Source organism: Orcinus orca, chromosome 13 (genome assembly GCF_937001465.1).
Source record: "Orcinus orca chromosome 13, mOrcOrc1.1, whole genome shotgun sequence".
Taxonomy (NCBI): domain Eukaryota; kingdom Metazoa; phylum Chordata; class Mammalia; order Artiodactyla; family Delphinidae; genus Orcinus; species Orcinus orca.
The window spans coordinates 14,290,858-14,318,047 of record NC_064571.1 but is presented as its reverse complement, the minus strand read 5'-3'; the positions used below and the strand labels follow the sequence as shown (position 1 = coordinate 14,318,047).

General features: G+C 43.0%; 1 protein-coding gene across 9 annotated transcripts in view; it reads left to right on the top strand.

Moving 5' to 3' along the window:
- USP39 (ubiquitin specific peptidase 39) overlaps positions 1-26,272 on the top strand; it is a 30,201-nt gene extending 3,929 nt beyond the window's left edge. For all 9 annotated transcript variants that reach the window (XM_004271601.3, XM_033431381.2, XM_033431383.2 and 6 more), the window contains 11 exons: positions 620-714; positions 1,957-2,093; positions 3,325-3,477; positions 8,678-8,903; positions 10,772-10,849; positions 11,746-11,813; positions 12,762-12,950; positions 17,874-18,016; positions 22,998-23,133; positions 24,837-24,923; positions 25,769-26,272. In XM_004271601.3, coding sequence (XP_004271649.1) covers positions 620-714; positions 1,957-2,093; positions 3,325-3,477; positions 8,678-8,903; positions 10,772-10,849; positions 11,746-11,813; positions 12,762-12,950; positions 17,874-18,016; positions 22,998-23,133; positions 24,837-24,923; positions 25,769-25,816 — 1,360 coding nt within the window. In that variant the 3' untranslated portion in view covers positions 25,817-26,272. The remainder of the gene's footprint in view (positions 1-619; positions 715-1,956; positions 2,094-3,324; positions 3,478-8,677; positions 8,904-10,771; positions 10,850-11,745; positions 11,814-12,761; positions 12,951-17,873; positions 18,017-22,997; positions 23,134-24,836; positions 24,924-25,768) is intronic.
- Positions 26,273-27,190: the final 918 nt, after the last annotated feature.

Sequence of the window (27,190 nt, the reverse complement as noted above, 5' to 3'; positions counted from 1 at the left end):
TGCAGCTTTCCTGGGACCATTACCAATTAATCAGAGTTAATGCTTGAGAATGAATCCTCTTGCCACCTGTGAATTCAGTGGAGGTAAATTTTCTTTTATCACTTAACCCGCCCAGTACTCATATACCATTACTTTGCACTTGAATAGATAGATCTGTTTGTAGGTATTCCCCTAAAGTTCTTCAGGCTTCCCATTTATTTTTATGGACAAAAATAAAATTTTCTTTTATGAAAGGGTTTATTCACTCTTTTTATGTCCTTCCTTTAATGTCTTTTAATTTGGAATGCTGTTGGGGCCCTGTTACTTCAGTCCTACTTGTGGCTTTTCCTCCAGAGAAAGTAATGGAATATTCTCAACTGGTTGTGAACACTCAAAAGAAAGAGGGTCGTTGGTAGAGATACCTTTGCACTGCTTTGGGGCTTGGTGGGTGGCGGTGCTATATTAAATGCCTAGGTAAGGAAGAGTTAATGTTCCCCACGGTTTGTATGTGATTGTTGAACTGTTCTCTGAAGGCAGCTGTGTGACTGCAGGACAGGAAGCCAGGGACACTGCTTCGCTCAGGTGCTCACCTAGGCAACCATCCCTATTAATTGTTTCTGTTTTGTTTTGGTTCTCTTAGGAGTGTGCTGGACTTTGACTTTGAGAAACTGTGTTCCATCTCCCTCTCGCATATCAATGCGTATGCCTGTCTGGTGTGTGGCAAGTACTTTCAGGGTAAATAAATGTTTTGCATCACATTTTCAGCCCTAGCCACAGCTCTATTCAGGGATTTTTTTTTTTAAGTAAGTAAGCTGCTGTTAGGAATCATGTCTAGTAAGCCCTATCTTTGTTCCCAGGAAGGTGGAATACGCTTAGAAAATCCACAGGAGGTTCTCTGATTGGTCAGAACCTGAATACATGTGAAAGGAAGAAAGAACTAGCCATATGAGAGACTATGTAGGAAGTATCAGAGACTCTGGGTTTTTGAATCTCTGATGTTTTCTATACTTATGTCTTTTTCTGAGAATCCTTTTACTCTAAGGACTTTTTCATTCTGTTCTTTTCTGGAAATTTATTATTTCAGTTCATTCAGAGCAAGCAAATGCTTTGTACACAGTATAGTGGAGGATTCAAAAGAATTATAAACTGCATTCTTTGCTCTAATAAGGATCTTATAAACTGTCAAGGTTAACACGTAAAACAATCAGCAGACTCTCTTAAGACCATAAAGATTACTGCTGGACTGTGTGGCGCTGAGTATAAATAAGGATGATAGGAGTTGAAATATGCAAAAATATGCAAAGGATGATAGGAATTGAAATATGCAAAGTTGAAATATGCAAAGATCATTGTTAGCTGGAGTGTTTGTGTAGAGTTCATGGAGGAGGTGGAGCTTGTACTCTGTATGCAGGACATAGAGTTTGAATAGGTTAAGGGTGAGATGCTCTAGAAAGGAGTGGCAACGTGAACAAAAGTATGTGGTACAGGATTGTCGTGAATGTGGACAGTTGAAAACTCAGGACTAAGTGATGATGGACTGTCACAGATATGTACGTGTGTATGTGCAAATCAGTGTATGCATGTACGTACATGTATGTGATATATATATGGATATTCCTAGTTTCTAATACATGAAACTAGCTCATATACATAAACACATACATACATGCACACACACACATACATGTACACACACACGCACAAATACACCCACACATATTTTCTCTGTTCATGTATATGAAATTAGTTCCCTTATGTCTTGTGCCATCTAGGGAATAAAGCTAATGCGCTCTTCTTTCTTGCTAATTTTTGTGATGAGAAGAGTTCATGTGGGAGATTCCTTTCGTGGATGGGGTAGTACTTTGTTTTTGCTGATACTAACATGTTCTGATACAAAATAATGAAAGGAAAATTACCCCTCATCTGTGTGCTTATGGAGTCTGCCCTTCTCTCATAGCCTTTCACTCTTCCCTGCAGGCCGGGGTTTGAAGTCTCATGCCTACATTCACAGTGTCCAGTTTAGTCACCATGTCTTCCTCAACCTCCACACCCTCAAGTTTTACTGCCTCCCAGACAACTATGAGATCATCGATTCCTCGCTGGAGGATATCACGGTGCGTGTCCAAGAGGGTTGGTTTGGAACCAGTTATCCTGGGAGCCACCCCAGGGCTCCTGAGGATCTGCCCCACCCAAGGTCAGGGAAGAGTCTCAGTCCCTTGGGCTTCGAGAGGCTCCTTTCGCCTTGGCAGGAACCAGAGAAACAGAGTAAGGAGGTCACAGTCCGTAATTTTGGCCCATGGTCTACAGCCTAGCTCTGATTTCTGCTTTTAATGTTGAGGGTTAGGACTGAAGGAATATTGCTACTTTTCAATTAGGGTGAAAGCATTTTTGTGAAATAAATTATCCTTCCATATTTTGGAGTAGGGATGTGAATTGGGCCTGCTGTAGGACAGTGGATGCCAAGAGGTATACCAGCTTCCGGCTACTTTTGACATGATGCAGCCAGAATGGCCAACATGTCCATCTGTGGGCTCTGGTTTGTGCCCTGTGCCAAGAGTCACTGCACTTGAGTGAGGAGTGTGGAAAGTCCTGTTGGGCTTTGATTACTGTTGGAACTGTTGATTATTGCTTTCCTTTTCAGCAGCGGCTGCATGTTCAATAGAGTTGAATGCTCTATTTATTAAGGAAAGCTTGGTTTTCAGAGTGTTTGAAACACTACTTACTCCACTTCCATATGTTTTATAACAGTCTATTAACGTTGAAGTTAAAGTGGTTAAGGACAGTATTTATAGATGGAGAAACTGAAAGGAATTCAAGCTTTCAAAGTGAGTTAGTGGCAACCTCTGACCGGTGTGTGACATGATGACCCTCATAGGTCTAGGACAGGGAAGGTTCTGATCCTGCCCCTCCAGCCACAGGGAGTCCTGAGATCTCAGTCCTGCACAGATAGGAGGTGACACTCCTGTTCCTGCACCGGGCCTGTGTGCTGGCTCTGTGTGAGGTCCCACCTGGGACTCAGACTCCTGCCTCCTGCGGACTTGAGTGTCCTGCAGCTTCTCCCTGTCGTTTGTCACGGGTTTGGCTGAACCTGCGGTCTGAGGACAGGCCTGGGATTCAGTGACTTTGGGTTAAACACAGAGATCACCTTCTAGATGAGCAACGTGGGGCGGGGCCCATTGCATGTTACCTCAGTCCTTAGACCTACTGTTGGGAGCCCTTTGGGTGGGTGGTGAGACGTTCACGACCAAAGTATCTTTTCTTTTGGCAGAAATTGCTGTTGCGGATATGTCTTGTGAACTCTGTAGACTGCCCTAAAACAGCCTAGGATTTTCTTTTGCTTTTCAGTATGTGTTGAAGCCCACTTTCACAAAGCAGCAGATCGCTAACTTGGACAAGCAAGCCAAGTTGTCCCGGGCATATGATGGTACCACTTACCTGCCCGGTATCGTGGGCCTGAATAACATAAAGGCCAACGACTACGCCAATGCCGTCCTTCAGGTAGGTTGGAGGCGGGAACCATGAGGGAGGGGGCAACCCGGGAACACTGTGAAGCTTGGCTAAGAAACAGCTGCCTTCTGGTGGAGTGCAGTCAGGTGGTCCTCAGACCCCGAACCTTGCCAAGGACTCTTCTTGGGTGTTTGTTCTGCCCCAAGCAGAACATTCCCGTCTGCCTGAGGGGCTGCTGCCAAATGGTGGACCAGTTCCAGCCTCTGGAGCTTCCAGGGAATGGGGGATGGAGCTGCGCGGGGCCTGCAGTACCAAGTAAGAGACACGTGAGCTAGATGATGCTTTTTCTTTTCATGGTGTAGATGTTCATTGTGTTGGCTCTGTTATGTCTCTGTCCTGCCCCTGTGCTGAAGTCCTGCAGTGAGAAAGGCAGAAAGCCAAAGTTGTCCTGTTGCAATTGTTTTGCTTTTTAAAAAAAATTACACAAGTAATGTGCGCATATTGTAGAAAAATTAGAAAACGTTGGTAAGCATAAGAAAATAATCATCCTACTTCACTCAAAAAAAAAACTGGTTAAAAAAAACTATAAACAAGTACTTGTGTAGGGGGAAGATGTAGAAAGTATAAAACAAAAGCTTCATTCCTTTCTTTCCCTAGTACTCTGTCCTGGGGTAGTTAGCAGTATAGAGACCTCCAGAACTTTATTCTAAACGCAGGTACACAAATGCATTATATCCTGTCATGTGGCAATATTATGGTTTATTTTGTTATTTCCCAATTGATACATAAAATTTCACTTGTCTCACATTTTTATTTCTGTTACCAGTGTTGCAGTGAGTATTCTTCTATATATATATAGTCTTGCACTTTTTGTGACACTTACATTTTGTTATATTTCTTTTCTAGACTTGAAAAATATTTGTATTTTTTTATCTATAAAGTAATGTAGTATGTATCTTTGTATGTATTTTAACCTAAAAGCATATTATGAAATCAATAAATATTCTTGTGCAGCATCCTTAATGTTTACATGTCAGTCCATTTTGTTGAATTTAATTTATTTAACCTTCTTTTCTTCTTGTATTAATGCACCTTGGGCCTAGATTCTAGGCTGTAGGGGGTTTGTAGCAATTTACAAACCCACCAGCAACACAAAAGGGTGTTTTTCTTTTTCTTTTTTTTTAATTGAAGTATAGCTGATTTACAGTGTTGTGTTAGTTTCTGGTGTACAGCAAGGTGATTCGGTTATGCATACATATATATATATTCTTTTTCATACTCTTTTACATCATGGTTTATTACAGGATATTGAATATAGTTCCCTGTGCTATACAGTTGGACCTTATTTATCTATTTTATATGTAGTGGTTTGTATCTGGTAATCCCAAACTCCTAATTTATCCCCTCCCCCACCCTTTTCCCTTTGGTAACCATAAGTTTTCTATGTCAGTGAGTCTGTTTGTGTTTCATGGATAAGTTCATTTGTGTCGTGTTTTAGATTCCACATGTAAGTGATATCATACGGTATTTGTCTTTCTCTTTCTGGCTTACTTCACTTAGTATGATAATCTTTAGGTCCATCCATGTTTCTGTAAAAGGCATTATTTCATTCTTTTTGTGGCTGAGTAACATTCCAGTGTGTGTGTGTGTGTGTGTGTGTGTGTGTATCACATCTTCTTTATCCATTCATCTGTTGATGGACATTTAGCTTGTTTCCGTGTCTTGGCTGTTGTAAATAGTGCTTCTATGAATATTGGGGTGCATGTGTTTTTTCGAATTATAGTTATCTCCGGATATATGCTTAGGAGTGGGATTGCTGGATCATACAGTAGCTCTGTTTTTAGCTTTTTAAGGAACCGCCATACTGTTCTCCATAGTGACTGCACCAATTTACATTCCTACCAACAGTGTAGGAGGGTTCCCAAAAGGGTGTTCTTCATCTTGCATTGTCACTGTTAGCATTGAAAACAACTTTTTCCATTTTTTTTAACGTATTTCATTTATTGATTTTTGGCTGTATTGGGTCTTGGTTGCTGTGTGCGGACTTTCTCTAGTTGCGGCGAGTGGGAGCTACTCTTCGTTGTGGTGCGTGGGCTTCTCATTGTGGTGGCTTCTCTTGTTGCGGAGCATGGGCTCTAGGTGCATGGGTTTCAGTAGTTGTGGCACGCGGGCTCAGTAGTTATGGCTCGTGGGCTCTAGAGCACAGGCTCAGTAGTTGTGGCGCACGGGCTTAGTTGCTCTGCGGCATGTGGGATCCTCCCGGACCAGGGCTTGAACCCATGTCCCCTGCATTGGCAGGCAGTTTCTTAACCACTGAACCAGCAGGGAAGCCCAACTTTTTCCATTTTGATAGGTATCTCCATTTTAATTTACTTTTTAAGAATTCACTTCTAAAGTTATTATATTTTTTCATGAGTTGTTGGGCCTTATGTGCTCATTTTTCTATTAGTGGTCCATTTTATTGAGGATTAAAAGTATGCTGGAGAGGGTGTGGAGAAAAGGGAACACTCTTGCACTGTTGGTGGGAATGTAAATTGTTACAGCCACTATGGAGAATAGTATGGAGGTTCCTTAAAAAACTAAAAATAGAATTACCATACGACCCAGCAATCCCAATACTGGGCATATACCCTGAGAAAACCATAATTCAAAAAGAGTCATGTACCAAAATGTTCATTGCAGCTCTATTTATAATAGCCAGGACATGGAAGCAACCTAAGTGTCCATCATCGGATGAATAGATAAAGAAGATGTGGCACATATATACAATGGAATATTACTCAGACATAAAAAGAAATGAAATTGAGATATTTGTAGTGAGGTGGATAGACCTAGAGTCTGTCATACAGAGTGAAGTAAGTCAGAAAAAGAAAAACACCGTATGCTAACACATATGTATGGAATCTAAGAAAAAAAAAGGTCATGAAGAACCTAGGGGTAAGGTGGGAATAAAGACACAGACCTACTAGAGAATGGACTTGAGGATATGGGGAGGGGGAAAGGTAAGCTGTGACAAAGTGAGAGAGTGGCATGGACATATATACACTACCAAATGTAAAATAGATAGCTAGTGGGAAGCAGCCGCATAGCACAGGGAGATCAGCTCGGTGATTTGTGACCACCTAGAGGGGTGGGATAGGGAGGGTGGGAGGGAGGGAGACGCAAGAGGGAAGAGATATGGGAACATGTGTATATGTATAACTGATTCACTTTGTTACAAAGCAGAAACTAACACACCATTGTAAAGCAATTATACTCCAATAAAGGTGTTAAAAAAAAATCAGATGTTCAAACTTAAAAAAAGTAGACATATATATATTGGCCTTTTTTTTTGCATATGTTGCACATATTTCGTTCTAGTTCTTTTTTGGCCTTTAAACTTTGTTCGTGATATTTTTGCATGAAGAATTTGGTAAAAAATTGTAAAAGTATATCTGTGAATTTTGGTGTCTGCCATTGGTGTCATGCCTGGTCCCTGGAGAGGTCAGATTCTTAGGTGGAGAGAGACTTTGTGGACTGTTCCTCTTACAGCCTCTCGTGGCTTTGTGAAGACTGTTACAGGATGGACAGATAGGATTTGGATATGGGCAGGGCAGTTAGTTTTGGCTTTGTGATGGGTTTCAGTCCCCACAGGAAGTTCTCTTTATTTATACAAATAAGTAGATCACCTGGCTCTGTAGCGCGATGAATAGTGCATTGGACTTCTATTTATACAAACAAGGAGATGAACAAATCCTTTGTGATGTTTCCACTAAAATGGGATTGAATGGACCAAGTACTCCACCTGGAGGCTGAATAATTTCTCTCCGAGGACACCTACTGCTTGTATTGTTGCTGAAACCAGGGAGCAACCTCTCTCCGCAGCATGGATAAGCAAGAATTAGTATAAACTATCCATATGCTTCTCCTTTTTTGAGAGTAACTCTAAGCAGGAAATCCTTGTTTCTTCAGCTGAGCTAAGCTTGTAGGGGCTTTCCTGATCACCTCCATCGTTACCCTGAGTTGTATCCTGAGTTGTCTTCCCCAGAGACACCTGGGTTTAATTGTGTTTAACAGCATCCTTCTATCCTTGCTGAAAGAATTACCTTGTCAAAGAAAGTTGTGCTCATGGTAAGCATAGCACTGACGAGGATTCATGAACCCATCAGGAGGGACCTGTGGGGAGACTATGCATTTATTTAGGGTCTGTACCGTGGTCTCCTTCCCAGTTTCATAACTCACACTAATAAGCATGTGTTTCTTCTTGAACTAACATGGCTGGTCTTTATCTTTTTGCTTAATGAGATAAAATTAATTTTTGTTCTCTTAAACCTTTTAACTGTTTTCCATCATAACAGAGTACATTCATTTTTATATACAGTTGTATCATTTGGTTTGGTTTGGTTTTGGTTTTGGCCATGCCACACAACATGTGGGATCTTAGTTTCCCAACCAGGGATCAAACCTGTGCCCCCTACAGTGGAAGTGCAGAGTCTTAACCACTGGACCACCAGGGAAGTCCCTGTATCATTTTATTACCACCCTCTCAATACCACATTTGGGGAAGACACCAGGTTTTACTAAGATGTTTTTCATATTGTTTTAATGTACAGTTGAGAGATGGGGGAACTGTGGTCTCCAGATAGTTCTCTCTGCCCCAGCCAAATACATGGTGAAGAAAGAGTATCTGGGTTTCTAGCCTTCAGTTCCTGTGAATCCAAACATAGTCACAGGTCTAATTAGAGTAAACAAAGGAAATTTTTAATTAAGTTGGTCAGCAGATAGGGATTTGAATACCTTTTTTTTTTTTTTTTTTTTTTGCGGTACGCGGGCCTCTCACTGTTGTGGCCTCTCCCGTTGCGGAGCACAGGCTCCGGACACACAGGCTCAGCAGCCATGGCTCATGGCCCCAGCTGCTCCGTGGCATGTGGGATCTTCCTGGGCCGGGGCACGAACCCACATCCCCTGCATCGGCAGGCGGACTCTAAACCGCTGCGCCACCAGGGAAGCCCGAACACCTTTATTTTAAAACTCCTTTGTTATACCCACGTTAGCAGAGTGTCTGCAGAACTGAACTTTCTGTGAAACTTGCTATAAAGGATGTTTCTCTAATGTGAACTCTGGGGGGGATTCTCTGGGAGTGCAGTTGCTTCTGATTCTTTAAGGCATCATAGGCACAGTTCTATTAGAAGAACTTTAGGTGGACAAGCTTGGCTCCCAGGGGTCCTGAAGAAAGGCTGTGGATTAATTGGAGTGTTTGTTTGATTTCCAGGCTCTGTCTAACGTTCCTCCTCTCCGAAACTACTTCCTGGAAGAAGACAATTATAAGAACATCAAGCGTCCTCCTGGGGATATCATGTTCCTGTTGGTCCAGCGTTTTGGAGAGCTGATGAGAAAGCTCTGGAACCCTCGAAATTTCAAGGCACATGTGTCTCCCCATGAGATGCTTCAAGCTGTCGTCCTTTGCAGCAAGAAGACTTTTCAGATCACCAAGCAAGGTAAGGAAGGAGTAATTCATGTTTTCTGACTTTAGGGCAACACAACTAGTTTGATGAGCACATTTACTTCCACTTTGCTGTGAACCTTACAGTAGCCGGAGCGAGTGTCCAGTGCATACTGTGGTTAGGTTCCTCACTCTTCCTTCCTCAGCCTGCCCTGCCCAGGGTCCCAAGCGATTTTAGCTGGATAGAAAGTCTGTCTGCTTTGGTGAACTAAACTCTACGACTCAGGAAAACCAGGAGGCTGGGAAAGGCACCATCCCTTATTAAGCGCCTGCCACTTTTGGTTCTCATTTTGCCATGTTGCAGACTAGAATATTTTATTTTGACTATTTTTATGTCTCCAAACTCAATTAGTTATTGCCACATGAGTAGCTCTTAGTACCTGTATCTGATATGATATTCTCTAGCATCCAGGTCAGTTGATTCACCATTCACTCATGGTGCTAGTAGGTTTTAATGCTACCAGGATAAGAAACACAGTTTTTTCTTCCAGGGGCTCCTATTCTAGGGGGGAAGATAGTTATGTAGAAAGATGATTACAGGGTGTTAAGTGCTGTGATAGAGGAAGCACAACATGCTATGGGAGGGAGCACAGAGTAAGGACGCCTGTCGAGCACATGGGAGGTGGGCTGGGGGTCAGAGTGAAGGAAGAGACACCTAAGTTTTAGGTAGCGGGGAGACAGGGTGGGGTTGGGCATTCCAGGTAGAGAGGACACCGGACAGGAGCATGGAGCTGCCTGGTGCAGAGAGAAGACTGCACGTGGCTGGACCCTTGGATCCAACGATGAGAGCCGAGGTGGACCAGGTGTTGGGTTTATATGCCACTATAAGGAGGCTGGATTACATCCTGATAACGGTGGGGAGTCAGTGAACGAACGCTTTTAAGTAAAGATGTGCCTTCACATCTTTGTTTTGAAAACATTCTGGCTGAGGAGTGACTTAGAAGGGAAGTTCAGTAATGGCCTTTTTTTTTTTTTTTTTTTTTTTTTAACGGTACGCGGGCCTCTCACCGTTGTGGCCTCTCCTGTTGCGGAGCACAGGCTCTGGACACGCAGGCTCAGCGGCCATGGCTCACGGGCCCAGCCGCTCCGCGGCACGTGGGATCCCCCCGGACCGGGGCACGAACCCGTGTCCCCTGCATCGGCAGGCGGACTCTCAACCACTGTGCCACCAGGGAAGCCCAGTAATGGCTTTTTAAATTTTAATTTTAATTTAATTTAATTTAATTTTTTTTAAATATTTGGCCATGCCGCATGGCTTGCGGGATCTCAGTTACCCGACCAGGGATTGAACCTGGGCCACAGCAGTGAAAGCATCAAGTCCTAACCACTAGATCAGCAGTCCCCAACCTTTTTGGCACCAGGGAATGGTTTCGTGGAAGACAGTTTTTCCCCGGACTGGGGGTGGGGGGGAGGGAGGGTGGTGTGGGAGGGTTCAGGCGGTAATGGGAGCGACGGGGAGCAGCAGATGAAGCTTCCCTCGCTAGCCTGCCGCTCACCTCCTGCGGTGCGGCCCGGTTTCGAACAGCGGTCCTCGGCCCAGGGGTTGGGGACCCCTGCACTAGACTACCGGGGAACTCCCAGTAACGGCTCTTGATGGGTGATGAGACTCAGGTTTGGAATAGAGGAGATAATCGAAGATTTTGGTTGAACCAGAGAGCCAAGGGAGAGAGTAAAGATCAGAAGACTTGAGAGTTTGTCCTTCAGGAGTGCCAGCGTGTAGTGGCCAGGTAGAGGAGGATGCCCAGGGGACGGGATGGCGTGGCCGGAGAGGAAGGAGAAACACTGAGAAATGCCAACCCGCAGGGGGTTTGGAATATCGTACTGTCTCCCAGCTTCGACATACCATCTTTCTTTCTTTTCCAGGGGATGGAGTCGACTTTCTCTCCTGGTTTTTGAATGCTCTACACTCAGCTCTGGGGGGCACAAAGAAGAAAAAAAAAAGTAAGTCATGTTATTTTGTGAAAGGGAGACCTTTTTTGTTTTGTTGCTTCTTTTAAAAAACGCTCTGCAGCTTCCCATCCTTTTCTTCTTACCTGTTTATCTTTTTGTGTTAGGGTAGTGTCTCTGTATATATGGGCTAAATCTTGTTCCTGAATGGTTTCCTCTCCATTTTTCTTTATTAGAATATGGTTATATCTAATGGCATTTTTAATAAGTGGAAATGGGTATATAATTGTGCTCTAGAAGTCCTGACCCATTTTCAAGCTGGGGGGCTGGGCAGCATGCTGTAGACATGCTAGTGGTGCCAGAGTGAGGGCTTGGTGGGCGGGTTGCCTGGCTTGTAATTTGGTGGAACAAACTAAAAGCTCGTGCCTCGCCCTGAGCATGTACTTGGGGAGATGAGGCTGGCCGCTCTTTTCATTCTCAGACCTTGAGTCCCTGTGTTTCTTAGCATCCAGGTTGGCTTAGCAGTAGCTAGACATTTTTCATGAATGCCAAAAATAACTCTTAGCTTAGAGACCGCTGAACCAGGTGAATAATTTTGGAGACCTAATGCAGTTTTCTTCTTTCTGTGTTCTGATGGTGTTGGTTTCTTCATGTGGGATTGTGGCCTCGTTCTTTTTCTGTCACATAGCCCTGCCACCTCTTCAGGTATCTTCAGCCTGTGTGCCCCATCTCTCTTGGGAAGAAGATAGACATAAAATAATTATTTACACAAATACTTATAAAGGTATAATTTAGTTGTATATGTTACAAAGGTTCTTCTCTGCTTAGTGAGAGCTTTGGGTCTTCTGCTGGAAGATGCTGGTTTATTTCAGAAATTTAGGAGTTAGGACTGTATTTTGGAAATGCTTTCCAAGCTGACAGAATTTGCATTTTGATTTCTGTTTGTACAGCTATTGTGACTGATGTTTTCCAGGGGTCCATGAGGATCTTCACTAAAAAGCTTCCTCATCCTGATTTGGTGAGTGGCTTGAACCGAGTTTTGGACCGATTTATATCGCCTGAGGGGATTTAGGGTTGACAGAGAGATGCTTAGATAACTGGTACAGCCTTTTTTTTTTTTTTTTGTGGTACGCGGGCCTCTCACCGCTGTGGCCTCTCCCGCCGCGGAGCACAGGCTCCGGACGTGCAGGCCCAGCGGCCATGGCTCACAGGCCCAGCCGCTCCGCGGCACGTGGGATCCTCCCAGACCAGGGCACGAACCCGTGTCCCCCGCATCGGCAGATGGACTCCCAACCACTGCGCCACCAGGGAAGCCCCGGTACAGCCTTTTGCTCCAGGAAGAGGTTCTACAGTACACCTGCCAAGTGGCACTTCCTCTAGGTTCCTGTTGCACCAGTGTGCTTTAGTTTGGGAGGTAGTGGTTGGATATAACAGTTGACCTTTGAACAACACAGGTTTGAACTGCACTGGTTCACTTATACATGGATTTTTTTTTAATACATAAAACTACTACGTTTACGTTTAGCAGTTGGTTGAATCCGAGGATGCAGAATCTGTGGATATGGAGGGCCAACTATAGGATTTGAGCATCTGTGGATTTTGGTATCCAAGGCAGCTCCTGGAACCAACCATAGATACCGAGGGATGACTGATTTCAGTGTTCTGGCCACTGGGTGGTGCTGGCGTGTTTTTTCCAGAAAGCTCAGATAAGCTTTCTAGATCATCTAAAAACTTTTAAAAGAGTCTGGTATTTAAATAAAATCTCTCTGAAGATGGAAGCCCGGTTTTTGCATTAATCTAAACAGGTACAACTGCACGTGAAACTGCCCAGTCTCTTGGGCACCCCTCTTGGTTCACTTCAATATTAAATGAAGTAAATGTAACAGAAACATCGTTTCTTTCCATCTGTGGTGTTCTCCACTCTGCTCACACTCCTTCCCTCCTTTTGCTTCTCCCTCACTGCTAGCCAGCAGAAGAAAAAGAGCAGCTGCTCCACAATGATGAGTACCAAGAGACGATGGTGGAGTCCACGTTTATGTACCTGACGCTGGACCTTCCTACTGCCCCCCTCTACAAGGACGAGAAGGAGCAGCTCATTATCCCCCAGGTGCCGCTCTTCAACATCTTGGCCAAGTTCAACGGCATCACTGAGAAGGTAGCCCATTAGCACACCTGCCCTGCTGATACCCCGTTCTCTCTCTTGACATTTTTCTTTTTATACTTGGAAATTGCCACATGTCTATGTAATGCGTTTATTTTAAAGTATATTGTGTTTATTGAGCCTCCCAGACTTCCTGATGTTTCACCCCCAACTCTTAACTTGAGTTACAGTGCCTCTGGGTAGTATGGAGAAAGGAAGGGGGTATTTAGGATAGTAGGAACTCACAAAAGTACGAAAGGCTCCCGTCTTTTAAAAAACATGACATCAGTATTAAAGTGGAAAAAAAAACAAAACTAAAATACAATGAAAAAATTTATTCTTGTTCTACCATTGCTCTGCATCAAATTAAAGGTTTCTTTTTATCTGCTGAGTTAACCGTTTCTCGGTTTAATTCCCTTCTTCATCCTAGACAAATTTAATCCTTTTTGATTCTTTTAAACTTTTTAACTTTGGTTCTTTTTTTTTTAACTTGATGCCTCATTCCAAACCCTTTCTGCTCTCTTTTTTAGCTAAGGTTCATTGGTTTTCAGATAGTAAATGCCCATTTCTCCCCACCACCCCCATCCCCTTCTCTTGCTCTCTCTCACACACGCACACGCACACGCACACGCATAGAGATAGGTAACCTAAAGTATCTAGCCTGTTTCTTAGGCTCATTTCATTTTGGGGAGGCAAAAGACCTTGGGGCTCATCTAGTTCAGTTTATTTTATTTCGTTTTAGTTTATATTGGTTTTAAATGACAGAGCTGGGGATATTTTCATCTGACTTTTTCAACTGTGCCACATGGTCCCTATTATTACTGTTTGTTCAAACTTAAGTAATATTAAGATTCCCGTGGACCCTCAGGATTGATTTAAATTTATTGTTATTATAATATTACTTAAAATAGTATAAACATCAATGTTGGTATAAGCCTTTTATACCTACAGCTTTTAAGCACGTATTAAATTATAACAAACTTACACAAACAAAACTTTGAACCCAATAAAATTGGTTAATAGTGCTCTTGTAATGTGAGTTTAGCTAACACCTTGCTGTGTGAATGTGGTACTGATGTCCAGGGTGAAATCCTTCCCCCCCGTATTTTCTCATAAATTCCAGAGAAACCTTTTCAAGTTAGGCTATGACATCATTTAGGTGTTAAATCTGTCTATCCTTCACTACTCTGAGATAATTAAAACTAGGGCTTCTTGATGTCAACTTGTTCATAGACACAGATGTGGGCAGTGAAATCTCTTGGCATTTACTTGATTAAAAATTTTTCTTTGCTTTTAGTACAGTATTTTATTTCAGTCACGCAGAGATGAGTTACTTCATGTCACCAAAAAGACGTTTTTTCCAGTAGTGCTTATACCCTTAGATGATCAGAAATTTACAAGAAGGTGTGGCTGTGGTATGTGTGCTAGAGCGGGAAAGTTTTTACTTCTCCAGCGCTGTCAGGTTACTCATCATGTGGCAAGGGAACTTAGTTTTTTAAAACGTAGCAGTTCTATGGAGATACAATTTACAGCACCGTATAATTAAGTGATTTAAAGTTTACAGTTCAGTGGTTTTTTCCTACATTCACAGATCTTTGCAACCACCACCAGAGTCAGCTTTAGAACATTTTCATCATTGCTGTTTTTTATCGCCCTTTAGTTACCATTGCAACCCCCTTGTCTCCCCCAGCCCTAGACAACTACTAATCTGCGCTCCGCCTCTGTAGATTTGCCTCTTCTGGACATTTCATATAATGTGTGGTCTTCTGTGATTTGCTTCTTTCGCCTAGTATACAGCGTTTTCAGGGTTCATTCATGTTGTAGCATCTGTCAGTACTTCATTCCTTTTTGCAGCCAAGTAACATCCCATTGTATGAATACACCACATCTTGTTTATTCATTCATCAGCTGATGGACATCTGGAGTTGTTTTCACCTTTCTGCTGTTATGAATAATGCTACTATAAATACCAGTCTACAGGTTTTTGTGTGGACGTGTTTTCATTTCTGTTGGGTGGGTATTGGGGAGTGGAATTGCTGAGTCATATGGTAACTCTTATGGTTAGCCATTTGAAGAACTGCCAGACTGTCTTCCAAAGTGGCTGCACTATGTTATGTTCCTACCACCAGTGTGTGAGTGTTCCAGTTTCTCTACATCTTCACCAATGTTTGTTATTGTTCATCTTCTAGATTATAGGCATCCTAGTAGGTGTGAAGTGGTATCTCATTATGGTTTTGATTTGTATTTCCCTGATGACTAATGATGTTAACCATTTTTTCATGTGCTCATTGGACATTTGCATATCATCTTTGGGGAAATGTTTATTTAGATCCTTTGTGCATTTTAAAAATTAGGTTATTTATCTATTTTTTATTACTGAGTTGTAAGAATTCTGTATATGATCTAGATACCAGTCCCTTATCAAATGTATGATTTGCAAATATTTTCTCCCATTCTGTGGCTTGCATTTTCACCCTCTTGATAGTATCATTTGAGGCATAACAGTTTTAATTTTGTTGAAATACCGTCTAGTTTTTCTTTTATAGTGTGTGCTTTTGTTGTCATATGTAAGAATCCATTGTTAAATCCCAGGTCATGAAGATTTACTTTTGTGTTTTCATCTAAGACTTTTGTAGTTTTAGCTCTTAACATTTCAGGGCTTTAATTCATTTTAAAGTTTAGTATATGGTATAAAGTACAAGGTCCAACTTTATTCTTTTGCATATGACTGACTGTCTAGTTGTCCTAGTACTATTTGTTGAAAAGACTATTCTTTTCGCATTGAATGGTCTTGGCACCCTTGTTGAAAAATCATTTGACCATAGACACATGGGTTTATTTCCGGACTCTCAATTTTATTCCGTTGACGTATATGTCAGGACCAGAGTCTTGGTTATTACTGCTTTGTAGTTAGTTTTGAAATCAGAAACTGTGAATCCTCCGACTTTGTTCTTTTTCAAGATAGTTCTGGCTGTTTTGGGTTCCTTACAATTCCTTGCACATTCAGATTTGAGGCTCAGCTTGTGGATTTCTACAAAGAAGCTAGCTGGCATTCTGACAGGGATTGTGTTGAATCTGTAGATTAGTTTGACAATTATTGCCATCTTAATAATAGAAGTCTTCTGATTCATAAACATGGGGTGTTTCTCTATTTATTTATCTTCTTTAATTTCTTTCAACAATGTTTTATAGTTTTCAGAGTATGTTTTGAACTTCTTTTGAGTTTATTCCTAAATATTTTATTCTTTTTGATGCCATTATAAATGGAGTTGCTTTCTTAAGTTTAGTTTTGGCTTGTTAATTGCATGTGTGTAGAAATACAGTTGATTTTTGTATATTGATTTTGTATCCTGCAACCTTGCCAGACTTTTAAAGTGGATTTCTTAGGATTTTCCACATACAAGATCATGTCATCTGCAAACAGAGATAGTTTTATTTCTTCCTTTCCAATCTGGATGCTTCTTATTTACTTATTCACGTTTTATTGCCTAATTGCTGTGGCTGGAACCTCTAGTACAGTGTTGAATAGAAGTGGTAAATGCAGACATCCTTATGTCGTACCTGATCTTAATCCCTTTCACCAGTAAGTATGATGTTAGCTGTGGATTTTTCATAGATACCCTTTATCAGGTTGAGGAAGTTCTTCCTATCTGTAGTTTATTGAGTGTTTTTCTCATGATAAGATGTTGGATTTTGTCAAATGCTTTTTTGTGTCTAATGGGATGATTGTATGGTTTTCGGTTATTCCTATTTATTGCCTTATTATTTTATTAATATGAAATGGTACATTACATTAATTGATTTTTGGATGTTAAGCTACCTTTGTATTCCTGGATAAGTCATACTTGGTCATGTATAATTGGTGTATAAGTCTTTGTTGTTGTTTATGTTGGAATTGGTTTGCTAGTATTTTGTTGAGGATTTTGGCGTCCATGTTCATAGAAATATTGATCTGTAGTTGTCTTTTCTTGTGATGTGACTCTCTAGAGAGTGATGGTCTCATTGGTATTTCCTCTCTGATTATGATTAGTTTTTCATTCCTATCTCTTAGTTTTTACTGTACTACATTGTGATTGTGTTAAGGAAAAGTAAATATATGTTCACTAGTTTTTAAGCCTCTTGGGCTGAGGAGAATGTCCTGGGCCCCCACCACTCCATCCCCTCAAACGTGCTGAGTGAGGCCTCAGTGAGTGTTGCCCAACAGATTGCACTTGACCCACCAGTGTCGGGGCCTTTGAGGAGGAAGGAACGTGGGATGTCAGTTGACAGCTCTGCTGGAAAACCCTCAGTGATGAGGGGCTCCTCGCTGCCTCCTAAGTGCCTGTTGCACCGTGCATGCGTCTAGTGGTCAGGAAGCTCTTCTTTATTTTGAATTAAGTGAGACTCTCATGGTTTTTAAATTCTGAGCTTTTAACAAATCCTCTTTTTCACTTGACGTTTTTGTTTTCCTTATAGAAAGGAATATCCATACTGTGGTTGGAGTTCAACAGTATGATTGTGTGCTGGCTGAAATGCAGCCCACAGTTGAGGTATTTTAGCCGTAGCTAAACAGCTACTCCTCAGCCTTGTAGGTGGTTTCTGGGATCAGGTGTCTTCTGAATTCTACATGTAAGGCAAAATTATATTAAAAAACCCCAAACAAGGGCTTCCCTGGTGGCACAGTGGTTGAGAGTCCGCCTGCTGATGCAGGGGACGCGGGTTCATGCCCCGGTCCGGGAAGATCGCACATGCCGTGGAGGAGCTGCGCCCGTGAGCCATGGCCGCTGAGCCTGCGTGGCCGGAGCCTGTGCTCCGCAACGTGAGAGGCCACAACAGTGAGAGGCCCGCGTATCACAAAAAATAAATTAAAAAACAACAACAACAAAAAAAAAACCTCAAACAAGCCAGAACAAAACTCATGTCCCTGCTCTAATTTGGTAATTTTTTTTCTATCTCTAGGAATATAAGACATACAAGGAGAACTTTCTGAAGCGCTTCCAGCTTACCAAGCTGCCTCCATATTTAATCTTTTGTATTAAGAGATTCACTAAGAACAATTTCTTTGTGGAGAAGAATCCGACTATTGTCAACTTCCCTATTACGTGAGTGTTCCCCTCCTTCACTTCCTCTTAGGGGGCATGAGCTTGAATTTCTTTTTATATCTTTGTGCCACTCTTAGTTTTGGACTGTCTTAGTTGGAGATTGCAAGGCACCTACCTACACTACATAAGTTAAGGGTTTTTATTGGAAGGATAGAGATATTTTAGGGGCCTCAAAGATGGATATTTCCCTGCAGGCAGTTCCTCCTTTTTCTTCTCTCCTGTTGCTTGCTGGGAATTGTAGTCTTTCAGTAAAGGGAAAAACAGTTGGTAAAAGTAGGGTAGGACAGGTAGGATTCTCCTGGCTTTGAAGATAATCCTGAGCAGTTAGTCTGTCCATCTGTTTTCTGGTCATTGCATCTCGTATGCTATAGTTAAGGATGGACAGTGGGGATGACTCTAGATTTGTCTTGCTTTCTTGGGGCCCTACTACCTTATTTCTTCCCTAGAGGATAAAGTCTGAAATGTGTTCAGTTTCTCCCTATTGATGAGGACATTATACGTTTTGACGTATAGTCTTATTTTTAATTGACCACGTAGTTGTCTTTTTGCAGACATTTATGAGTGTTCTAATGGGACATTTGGAGGAGTCGCAGAAGGCTCCTGCAAGACCCTTTTGGAGGTAGACAGTTGGTTTCCAGTTCTCAAGAGACATGGTTTTTCCCACTCTGAAGATGATCTCTCTGAGAACATGGAGAAGCCTGGTGGCGGGGCTGGCAGGAAGAAATGTGGGTCTGTGTGTGGGCTTTTAGATAAGGTAAGAGCGGAGCCCTAAGGTGGTTTCTTACTGAGAACGATTTGGATGGATGGATGATAGGATTACCGTGCTGTAATAGCTCAGAAGTGTGGTGTTTTTAAACCTTAGAAAGTAGTTGGGAGCTGTAAGGGGCAAATGTTCATCTTCTTCTCTTGTCTTTCTACCTCCATTGCTTCCATTTTCCAGATGTCCAGACTGCTCCAGGACTGCCAGTGTTCTCCTTTGAAAATAGTACCGGTTTTTTTTTTTAAATAAATTTATTTATTTTATTTATTTATTTTTGGCTGCGTTAGGTCTTTGTTGCTGCACGCAGGCTTTCTCCAGTTGCAGCGAGCGGGGGCTACTCTTCTTTGCGGTCGCGGGCTTCTCATTGCGGTGGCTTCTCTTGTTGTGGAGCACGGGCTCTAGGCGCGCAGGTTTCAGTAGTTGTGGTGCTTGGGCTTAGTTGCTCCGCGGCATGTGGCATCTTCCCGGACTAGGGATCGAACCCGTGTCCCCTGTATTGGCAGGTGGATTCTTAACCATTGCTCCACCAGCGAAGTCCCAGTACCGGTTCTTAATTCTGTGTAGTGTTTAAGAGGGTAGTAACTAATATTAAAGAAGTCAGAGTTCTGTGCCATCCTAGCCATGTGGCCTTGGGCAGGTCATTTGCATATTCTCTCCTGGATTAAATGAGAAGCTTGGACTAGATGAGCCCTAGGGGTCCTTCCAGGTATAACATTTTTTTGTGTGTGTGTGTGTGTGTGTGTGTGGTACGCGGGCTTCTCACTGTTGTGGCCTCTCCCGTTGCGGAGCACAGGCTTCGGACGCGCAGGCTCAGCGGCCATGGCTCACAGGCCCAGACGCTCCGCGGCATGTGGAATCTTCCCAGACCAGGGCACGAACCCGTGTCCCCTGCATCGGCAGGCGGACTCTCAACCACTGCGCCACCAGGGAAGCCCCAGGTGTAACATTTTATTGTTTCTGGTTCCATCATCACCAGGACTCTTAACAGTGGGGGTTGAGGAGAGAAAACCTTTGTAGTTAGGATTACAGGAGAACTTCTTTTTCTCTTTTCACACACTTTTCATCCTGTTCTTCTCTAGTATTGTGTTTGTGTGACAAGTAGAATGAAATTGGGGCACATGAAGGTCAGCTCTCTGCCAACTTGCGTAGGACCACAGAGGGGCTTTCCTTGAAAGTCTGTGTATCAGGGTTTTAGTTCAGAACTGGCCTTCTGTGAATTGCCACAGTCACCAGTTTGTTCCTGGAAGGAAGGAGCGCTCTTGACTCCAGGGCAGCTCCAGAGGAAGGACTATGTGTTGGTGGTAGTTCCTGCTCAGTCACCACAGAAATTTCCTTACTCCGGCAGTTCTTTTATATTGGACCTGTAGTATGTTTATTTTGCCACCAGTTGCATTTGGATTTTTGGTAACTGACTTCAGTAGTTTGTCTTTCAGAAAGCTTTGGAGAAGTTGAGAAAAAGGTTACTTCTCAACCAGTCAGCCTTTTAGAGAACATCAAACTGTGTGATTGATTCTGGAAACCTGTACTGTAATTACTTTGTGCGCTGTCATTACTTTTAGACTAATATAGTTCTAGGTTAGCCAAGGTCCCCGCTTCTTGAAGAGGACCCTTATCAGACCTAATTCTTCTCCTGTGTTTTACTCATAACACATCTTCTTTTTACCAGAGATTGATTCAGACTTGCAGGGATCAGGACCCTCTGCTCATTTGGAGGTAGGGTTTCTGGAGCACAGGTTTCAAGTTTCACTTCCAGCTACTTAGGTGGTCTCAAAATTGGACAGTTCTGATTGGCGGATGAGTATGGTTTGCTCCGTTGACTGTTTTCTAAAACAAATGATTTAACATGTATTTATTCCCTTTTGTCACTTAAACAGTTTCGTTTCAGTCATGGAAACTTGAGTATAAATACTTCTGAAGATTTCTCTAGGACTCATTCAGAGAAGTCTGAACAGCTGTTGTTAAAGCTGAGAAAACCATACAAGAAGTCAGTTTTTGGCAGCCGGGAGGCATTTCTAGAGCTCACATGGGTTTCCTCAGACTCATATCTAAATTTTATTTTACCAGTGATTGTTTAGGGAATTCCGTGGTAGTCCAGTGGTTAGGACTCAGCGCTCTCACTGCCGGGGCCCGGGTTTGACCCTTGGTGGGGGAACCAGCATCCCGCAAGCTGAGGGGCCAAAACAAAACAAAACACGCAACAAAAAGCAGCAACGACTCTTTGATCTATATGGGACACTGTCAGTCTGTAGAAATAAATAGCTATCATGAACACATAGAAAGGTACATAGTATAGTTAGGACAAAGATGTTTATTAATACATGGTTTGCATTGAAAACTTTTTGTATTTTTGGAGAGATAATATATTCATAGTCTAAAGTTCAAAAGGAGATACATATCTGGAAGTGACCACTGGATGTGACTGCTATTAGCATTTATTGTAAATCCTTCCAGAGATGACATTACTGTGTTTTGTGTTTTGAGTGGTAGCACATCAGCCAGTTCTACAGCGATTAGAAATAGGATATAATCTCTCTTATTCTACATTGTATTTAAATTTTTATAAATATTTGTAGGCTACAGAAGGTTATATTTTTCCTGAAAATAGTGTAGTTAGCATTCTCTTAATATTCATGTTAACGGTCAATCTACTTCCCTATTTAGCTATTCGAGAGATCTTAGTAATTGTCATCGGAGTCTTCACAGTAAGCATTTATTATAGCTCTTGACTTCGTAATAACCGGTGTACATGTATATACTTCAGCTGACAGAATTCAACAAATAAAACACAAAAGCAGGTTTTATTCTAAGTACATCAAGAATGCTTCTCTATATTTTAAAAAATGAATGTTCAGGTATTAAAAATAAATTTTATATTTCTAAGTCCCAGTTGAAGGAACCTAGTCAGTAGTCTCTTTTGGCAACCAGAACTGAGAAATTTGGAAGCTGTGGGGTAGCCAGTGTGGGTTCCATAAAGGAAAGAAAGCTGGGTGGGAAAAGAGTAAAGCTGATGTCAAAGCAGAAAAGAGGGCAGGTGCCTCTCGGATCTTGCTGCCTCTCCAGTGCTTGGTTTCAGCTGCATTTCCTAGTCTGAAACCCTTGAATAAATACCCCTTTTGTGCTTAAACTACCTAGGGTGGATTTTTGTTACTTGTAACCTTTTGCTTATTTAACTAAAAGAAAAACAAATAAGGTTCCAGAAGATCAAAGAAAAAAATAAATCGGATTGATCTGCCTGGTTTGCCATATTGAAATTGTTACAGTGATTATATACAGTGACAACCCACATGATCAGACTTTCATAGCCTAAGGCCAGAGACCAGGTGGCCCCTTGACACTGCAGCTGATTCCCAGATAGGGCAGAGGGTGGGGCGGTTACACGTGTTCTCATCTCAGAGGAGAAGGTGGCACTCATTCTCACAGAGGAGCCCTAGGTTACGTCACCTGCTTCAACTCAAACACAGCTCTGAGGTGGCAGAGCCCCGATTCCAGATCAGATCTGAATGACTCCAGGTCCTGCACTTTTGACTGCTAGGCTTTTTTTTTTAGATTTTTAAAAAAATTTATTATTTATTGATTGGTTTATTTATTTATTTTGGCTGCACCGGGTCTTAATTGCGGCACATGGGATCTTTGTTGCGGCACGCGGACTCTTAGTTGCAGCACGCATGCAGGATCTAGCTCCCCAACCAGGGATCGAACCTGGACCCCCTGCATTGGGAGCGTGGAGTCTTACCCATTGGACCACCAGAGAAGTTCCTAAGCATGCTTTTAGTTTTTACTTTTTATTTATTTATTTTTTTAACATCTTTATTGGAGTATAATTGCTTTACAATGGTGTGTTAGTTTCTGCCTTACAACAAAGTGAATCAGCTATACGCATACATATATCCGCATATCTCCTCCCTTTTGCATCTCCCTCCCACCCTCCCTATCCCACCCTTCTAGGTGGTCACAAAGCACTGAGCTGATCTCCCTGTCCTAAGCATGCTTTTAAAGTGTGCTTTTCCCATAGAGCCAGTCTTTCCAGCGTGACTCATTTTTATGGCAGATTGTATGAATTTCCACAAACCTGGGCTCCCATGGCTCTTCAAGCCCACCTAGATACAGGGTCCTGAAATAGGGTTCCAGAGCTTCATGGTCCATTTGGGTAAGACAGTTAACCTCTACAGGGCTAACCTAGTAGGCTTTGTCTGATCTTCACTTTATTTTCATCATCATCAGAAATGTGGATCTGAGAGAGTACTTGTCTGAAGAAGTACAGGCGGTGCACAAGAATACCACCTACGACCTCATCGCCAACATTGTACACGACGGCAAGCCCTCTGAGGGCTCCTACCGGATTCATGTGCTTCATCATGTGAGTGGGGCTGACTTCTCATGGTGGCAGTGGCAGGAGCAGGTGGTGTTCCTTTGGCATTTCAGAGGGCGCTCCTTTCAGTTTGCTCTTTCTTATCCTTGACTTTGGGATTCTGCAAGTAATAGAGCGGACAGTGGTCAGTTTAAGGCAACGGTTCTCAATTTTGGCTACACATGGGACTCCCCTGTGGGCAGATTTTAGACTCCTGACACCTGGGCCACCCCAGGCCAGTTATGCGAGAACAACATAATTTGTGCCTGTTGGTTTTCAACTGGGTAGAGGCCAGGGATGCTGCTAAATAATCTTACAGTGCACAGGCTGCCTGCGCAGCAAAGAATTTTCTGGCCCGAAGTGTCAGAGTTAAGACTGCGTTAGATTATCTGGAGGTGGGAACCAGGCATCGTGATGTTTTAAAGTTCCCAGGAGATTTCCAGTGTGCAGCCAAGATTGACAAGCGCTGTCCTAGACTAGAGCCTTACCACCTAAAGGGGAATCCTTGGACCAGCAGCACTGACATCGTATAAGAACTCGTTACAAATCGCAGAGTCTCAGACCCCTCCCACACCTCCTGAATCACAGTCTACATGTTAACAAGACCCTCTGATTGGTATGAAATTAAAGTTTGCAAAGCACTGGTGTGTAGGTTCCCTTTCAGCTAAAAAAATTTTGTGAATTTGCTGAAAACGGCTGAAACGAGCTTAAGATATATTTGGTATCACACAGATTACTAGCACAGATTGTTCTAATTTGATTAGTCTTCTGGGGCCGTGGGTTTAATAATAACTAGCTCTGTCCATCAAGCGCTTTGCTGTGTGCTACACAGTATGCCACGTGCTCATGGATGTTCATCTCGTTTATATCCTTAAAACACACTTTCAAGATAGGTGTTAATACCATCTTTTTACAAGTGAGGAACCTAGGCTCAGAGTTTGAATAATTTATCTGAAGTCAGTAGAATTGGGATTTGAACCTAGATATTTGGTTTTACCGGGAATAGGGACTTGATTATGTGATCCTGAGCTTTTGTTGTGTCTCCTGTTCTGAACTACTGGAATACCCAGAATTCCTGGAGTGTATCTGTCTTTGGCGTTTCTTAGAAGTTGGGATGGGTGGGGCTGGTGAGCTTCCAGAGGTGCCTCTGCCATAATCCAGAACCCTCTTTTCCCCCTTGTTTATGGAAGCATGAAGGAAGGTAGGTTTTGCTGTATTTGCAGCACTGTTTTTTTAGGCCAAAGGAAACAGGTTAGTACGGTGGACAGTGTCCACCAAGGACACTTTTTCTTGACCAACTTGCTGTGTCCTCTGGGACGGGGGTGGGAATGTCCACTTTGGGTTAACACTGCACCTCCTAAGTCAGTGTGTCTATTCCGTCACTTCTGAGCAGCAGGGAGACATCTTAGGTGAGGAGTAGAGGGCTTCCTCTTCTTTCTCTTTATTGTCCTTAAAGGGCGTACAGTGTTTGAGACTCCATTGTACTTCAAGGAGTCCTCAGCAGGAATTGAGTTTGCCAAGATGAACACCCTAAAAAGTCTTAAAATTGAATGATGCCCAGCAGAGGCCGTGCACCCTTTTACGTACAGCTCTTGCTGGGTGATGGTCTAGTGACTATTCTGATTTTTCTAGCTTTCAGCTGTGATCCCTTCCCTCTCATACCCTTTCAGTTTCAGAGAGCAGACTAACCCAGCCCTTCGTACTCTCTGCAGGGGACAGGCAAATGGTATGAATTACAAGACCTCCAGGTGACTGACATCCTTCCCCAGATGATCACTCTGTCGGAGGCTTACATTCAGGTGGGTTGGCCGCAGACTCCAACGAGCACCGAGGAGATGGAGCGTGGGTCCAGTGAGAGCAGTGATGTAGGTGAAGGCATGGAATGGGATTGAGTTAGGTTGGGTGCCTTTTGACATGCACCGGGGAGTGTGGTGGGACCAGATTATATGGCCCTTGAAGCCCAGGAGTGACCTTCAGGGAAGAGAAGGGTGGAGAAGCAGGGAAGAGTGATGAGTGAGCAAGGAGGTTCTGCTTACGGTGAGCCAGGTTAGTTTTGCGAGTGTGTGGTCTGGTTTCAAGGAGGAAGAGCCCAGAACCATCCGGGCTGCCAGCTAGGAGTTGTCTCTGAAGCTTCCCCAGTCCCCCGGGCAAAGTCAGCACTCTTCGTGACCCCACCGCACCGTCTCCTGTCTTCGTGGAGCACCAGCTGGACTAGTGTAACTGTCCTCTCCACTGGGTCGGGAGGTCATGGAGTAGAGTATCTCTGTCTTCTTTTTCTAACTGTCCTAGTACATGCAGAGAAGGAAGACTGAGGCTAAGAAGATGCTATAGCTTTGTAAAAAAGGAGGGAGACGCTGCTCGTTCCAGAGATAACTCTTTCCTTGGTGACTTTGTCTAAAGTGGCAGGTCTGACTATGAGTCACTTTTTAGAAAAGGAGTTTGGAATGGGAAGAGAAGGATGGGTAGAAAAGTGATAGTTGAATGAAGGAATTTTCTGAAAGATTATGAGTTAGTTTCAGGGGACTTAACAAATACACAAGTGGGGTGATAGTTTGTCCATTGCCTAGCGCAGGTTTAGGTACTTGATAAATATTTGTGGATTGAATGCCAGCTCCTAAATATCTATTGTATTCATTTCTCACAGATTTGGAAGAGGCGAGATAACGATGAAACCAACCAGCAGGGGGCTTGAAGGGGGCATCTAGAGCTTTGCTCCCAGGGGGCTTTGGCTGAAGATGGAAATACGAATACTGAGCACAGGCTGATGGCCCAGCCCCTGAGCCAGCCCAGGTTTATGTGTCCTCGTTCACACCAGAGCATCCCCGGTCCTTCTGCCTAGGATGGCTCTGTGCTGTCACTCAGCTGGTCTTTGATCAATTGATTGTAGATGGATCCTCCTTTCTCCTTCCTGTCTGTCTCCCTTCTAGCAGGCCAGGACTCTTTTACAGATGTATGTAATTTATTTCTGAATAGCTGGGAGTAGCTGAAGGACAAGATAGTTTTCTTCTATGCATCAAAGCCTCAAGATTATAGAAATTAGAGCTTGAAACCAGTAACACCCTTCTTCCATCATAGGTAGATAGTTTTCCTGTAGTTCCCTTCATTTCTTTGTGTTTTGGGATGGATTAAATATTTTCCTGTTTTTAAACCAGCTTCTTGTTTCATATCCTTCCCTTAGACTGCTACCTAAGGGGAGGATTTAAAAAAAAAAAATCCTCACAAACTGTCTACCCTATAGTCTGTTATCTGGTGGACATCATGCTTGTCTCTTCCTGTCAGCCTGTGGGTGGTGTGTCAGTTTAGGATGCATTTGTCTCTAAGTAACAAAATATCTGACTGAAAGAGATAAATTTTTATTGGGCTTAACTAGAAGTCTGGAGGTGGGTGGTTTCAACCTGCAGTGCAGGGCTGTGTGAGGAAAGAGGGAGGGAAGGAGGTGGGAAGAGCATCTGACTGTAGTGCAATTCTGAACCTCTCAGCCAGGCCGGTGGGAAGCCTGGAGCACGGAAGAATCGAGCAGAAGTGGTTTTCGGCAAAGCTCATTGATTAGGAGCTGCCTGGAGGAAGGGTGGCCTGGGCCTGGGCACTGTGGCAGACCTGAAGATGTGGGAGATCTGAAGATACAGCCGTTGGTGGCCGTCAGTCAGCTGAAGCAAGTTCTCTTAATGGGAGGTAGGAGCCATGCACCTCTGGCTGCCACCCTTTGCTTCTGGGACACAATAGAGTCACCCCTCGGTATCCTCAGGGGATTGGTTCCAGGACCCCCGTGGACACCAAATTCTGAGGAGGCTCAAGTCCCTTACATAAAATGGCACAGTGTTTGCATGTAACCTACACGCATCCTCGCGTATACTTTAAATCATCTCTAGATTACTTACGATGCCTAATACAATGTAAATGCTATGTAAGTAGTCGCCAGGCATGTGGCAAATTCAAGTTTTGCTTTTTGGAATTTTCTGGAATTTTTTTTCCAGAATATTTTCAATCTGAGGTTGGTTGAATCTGTGGCTACAAAACCTGCAGATGTGGAGGGCCGACCGTACTGTCCTTATTTTCCTCTGCCTCT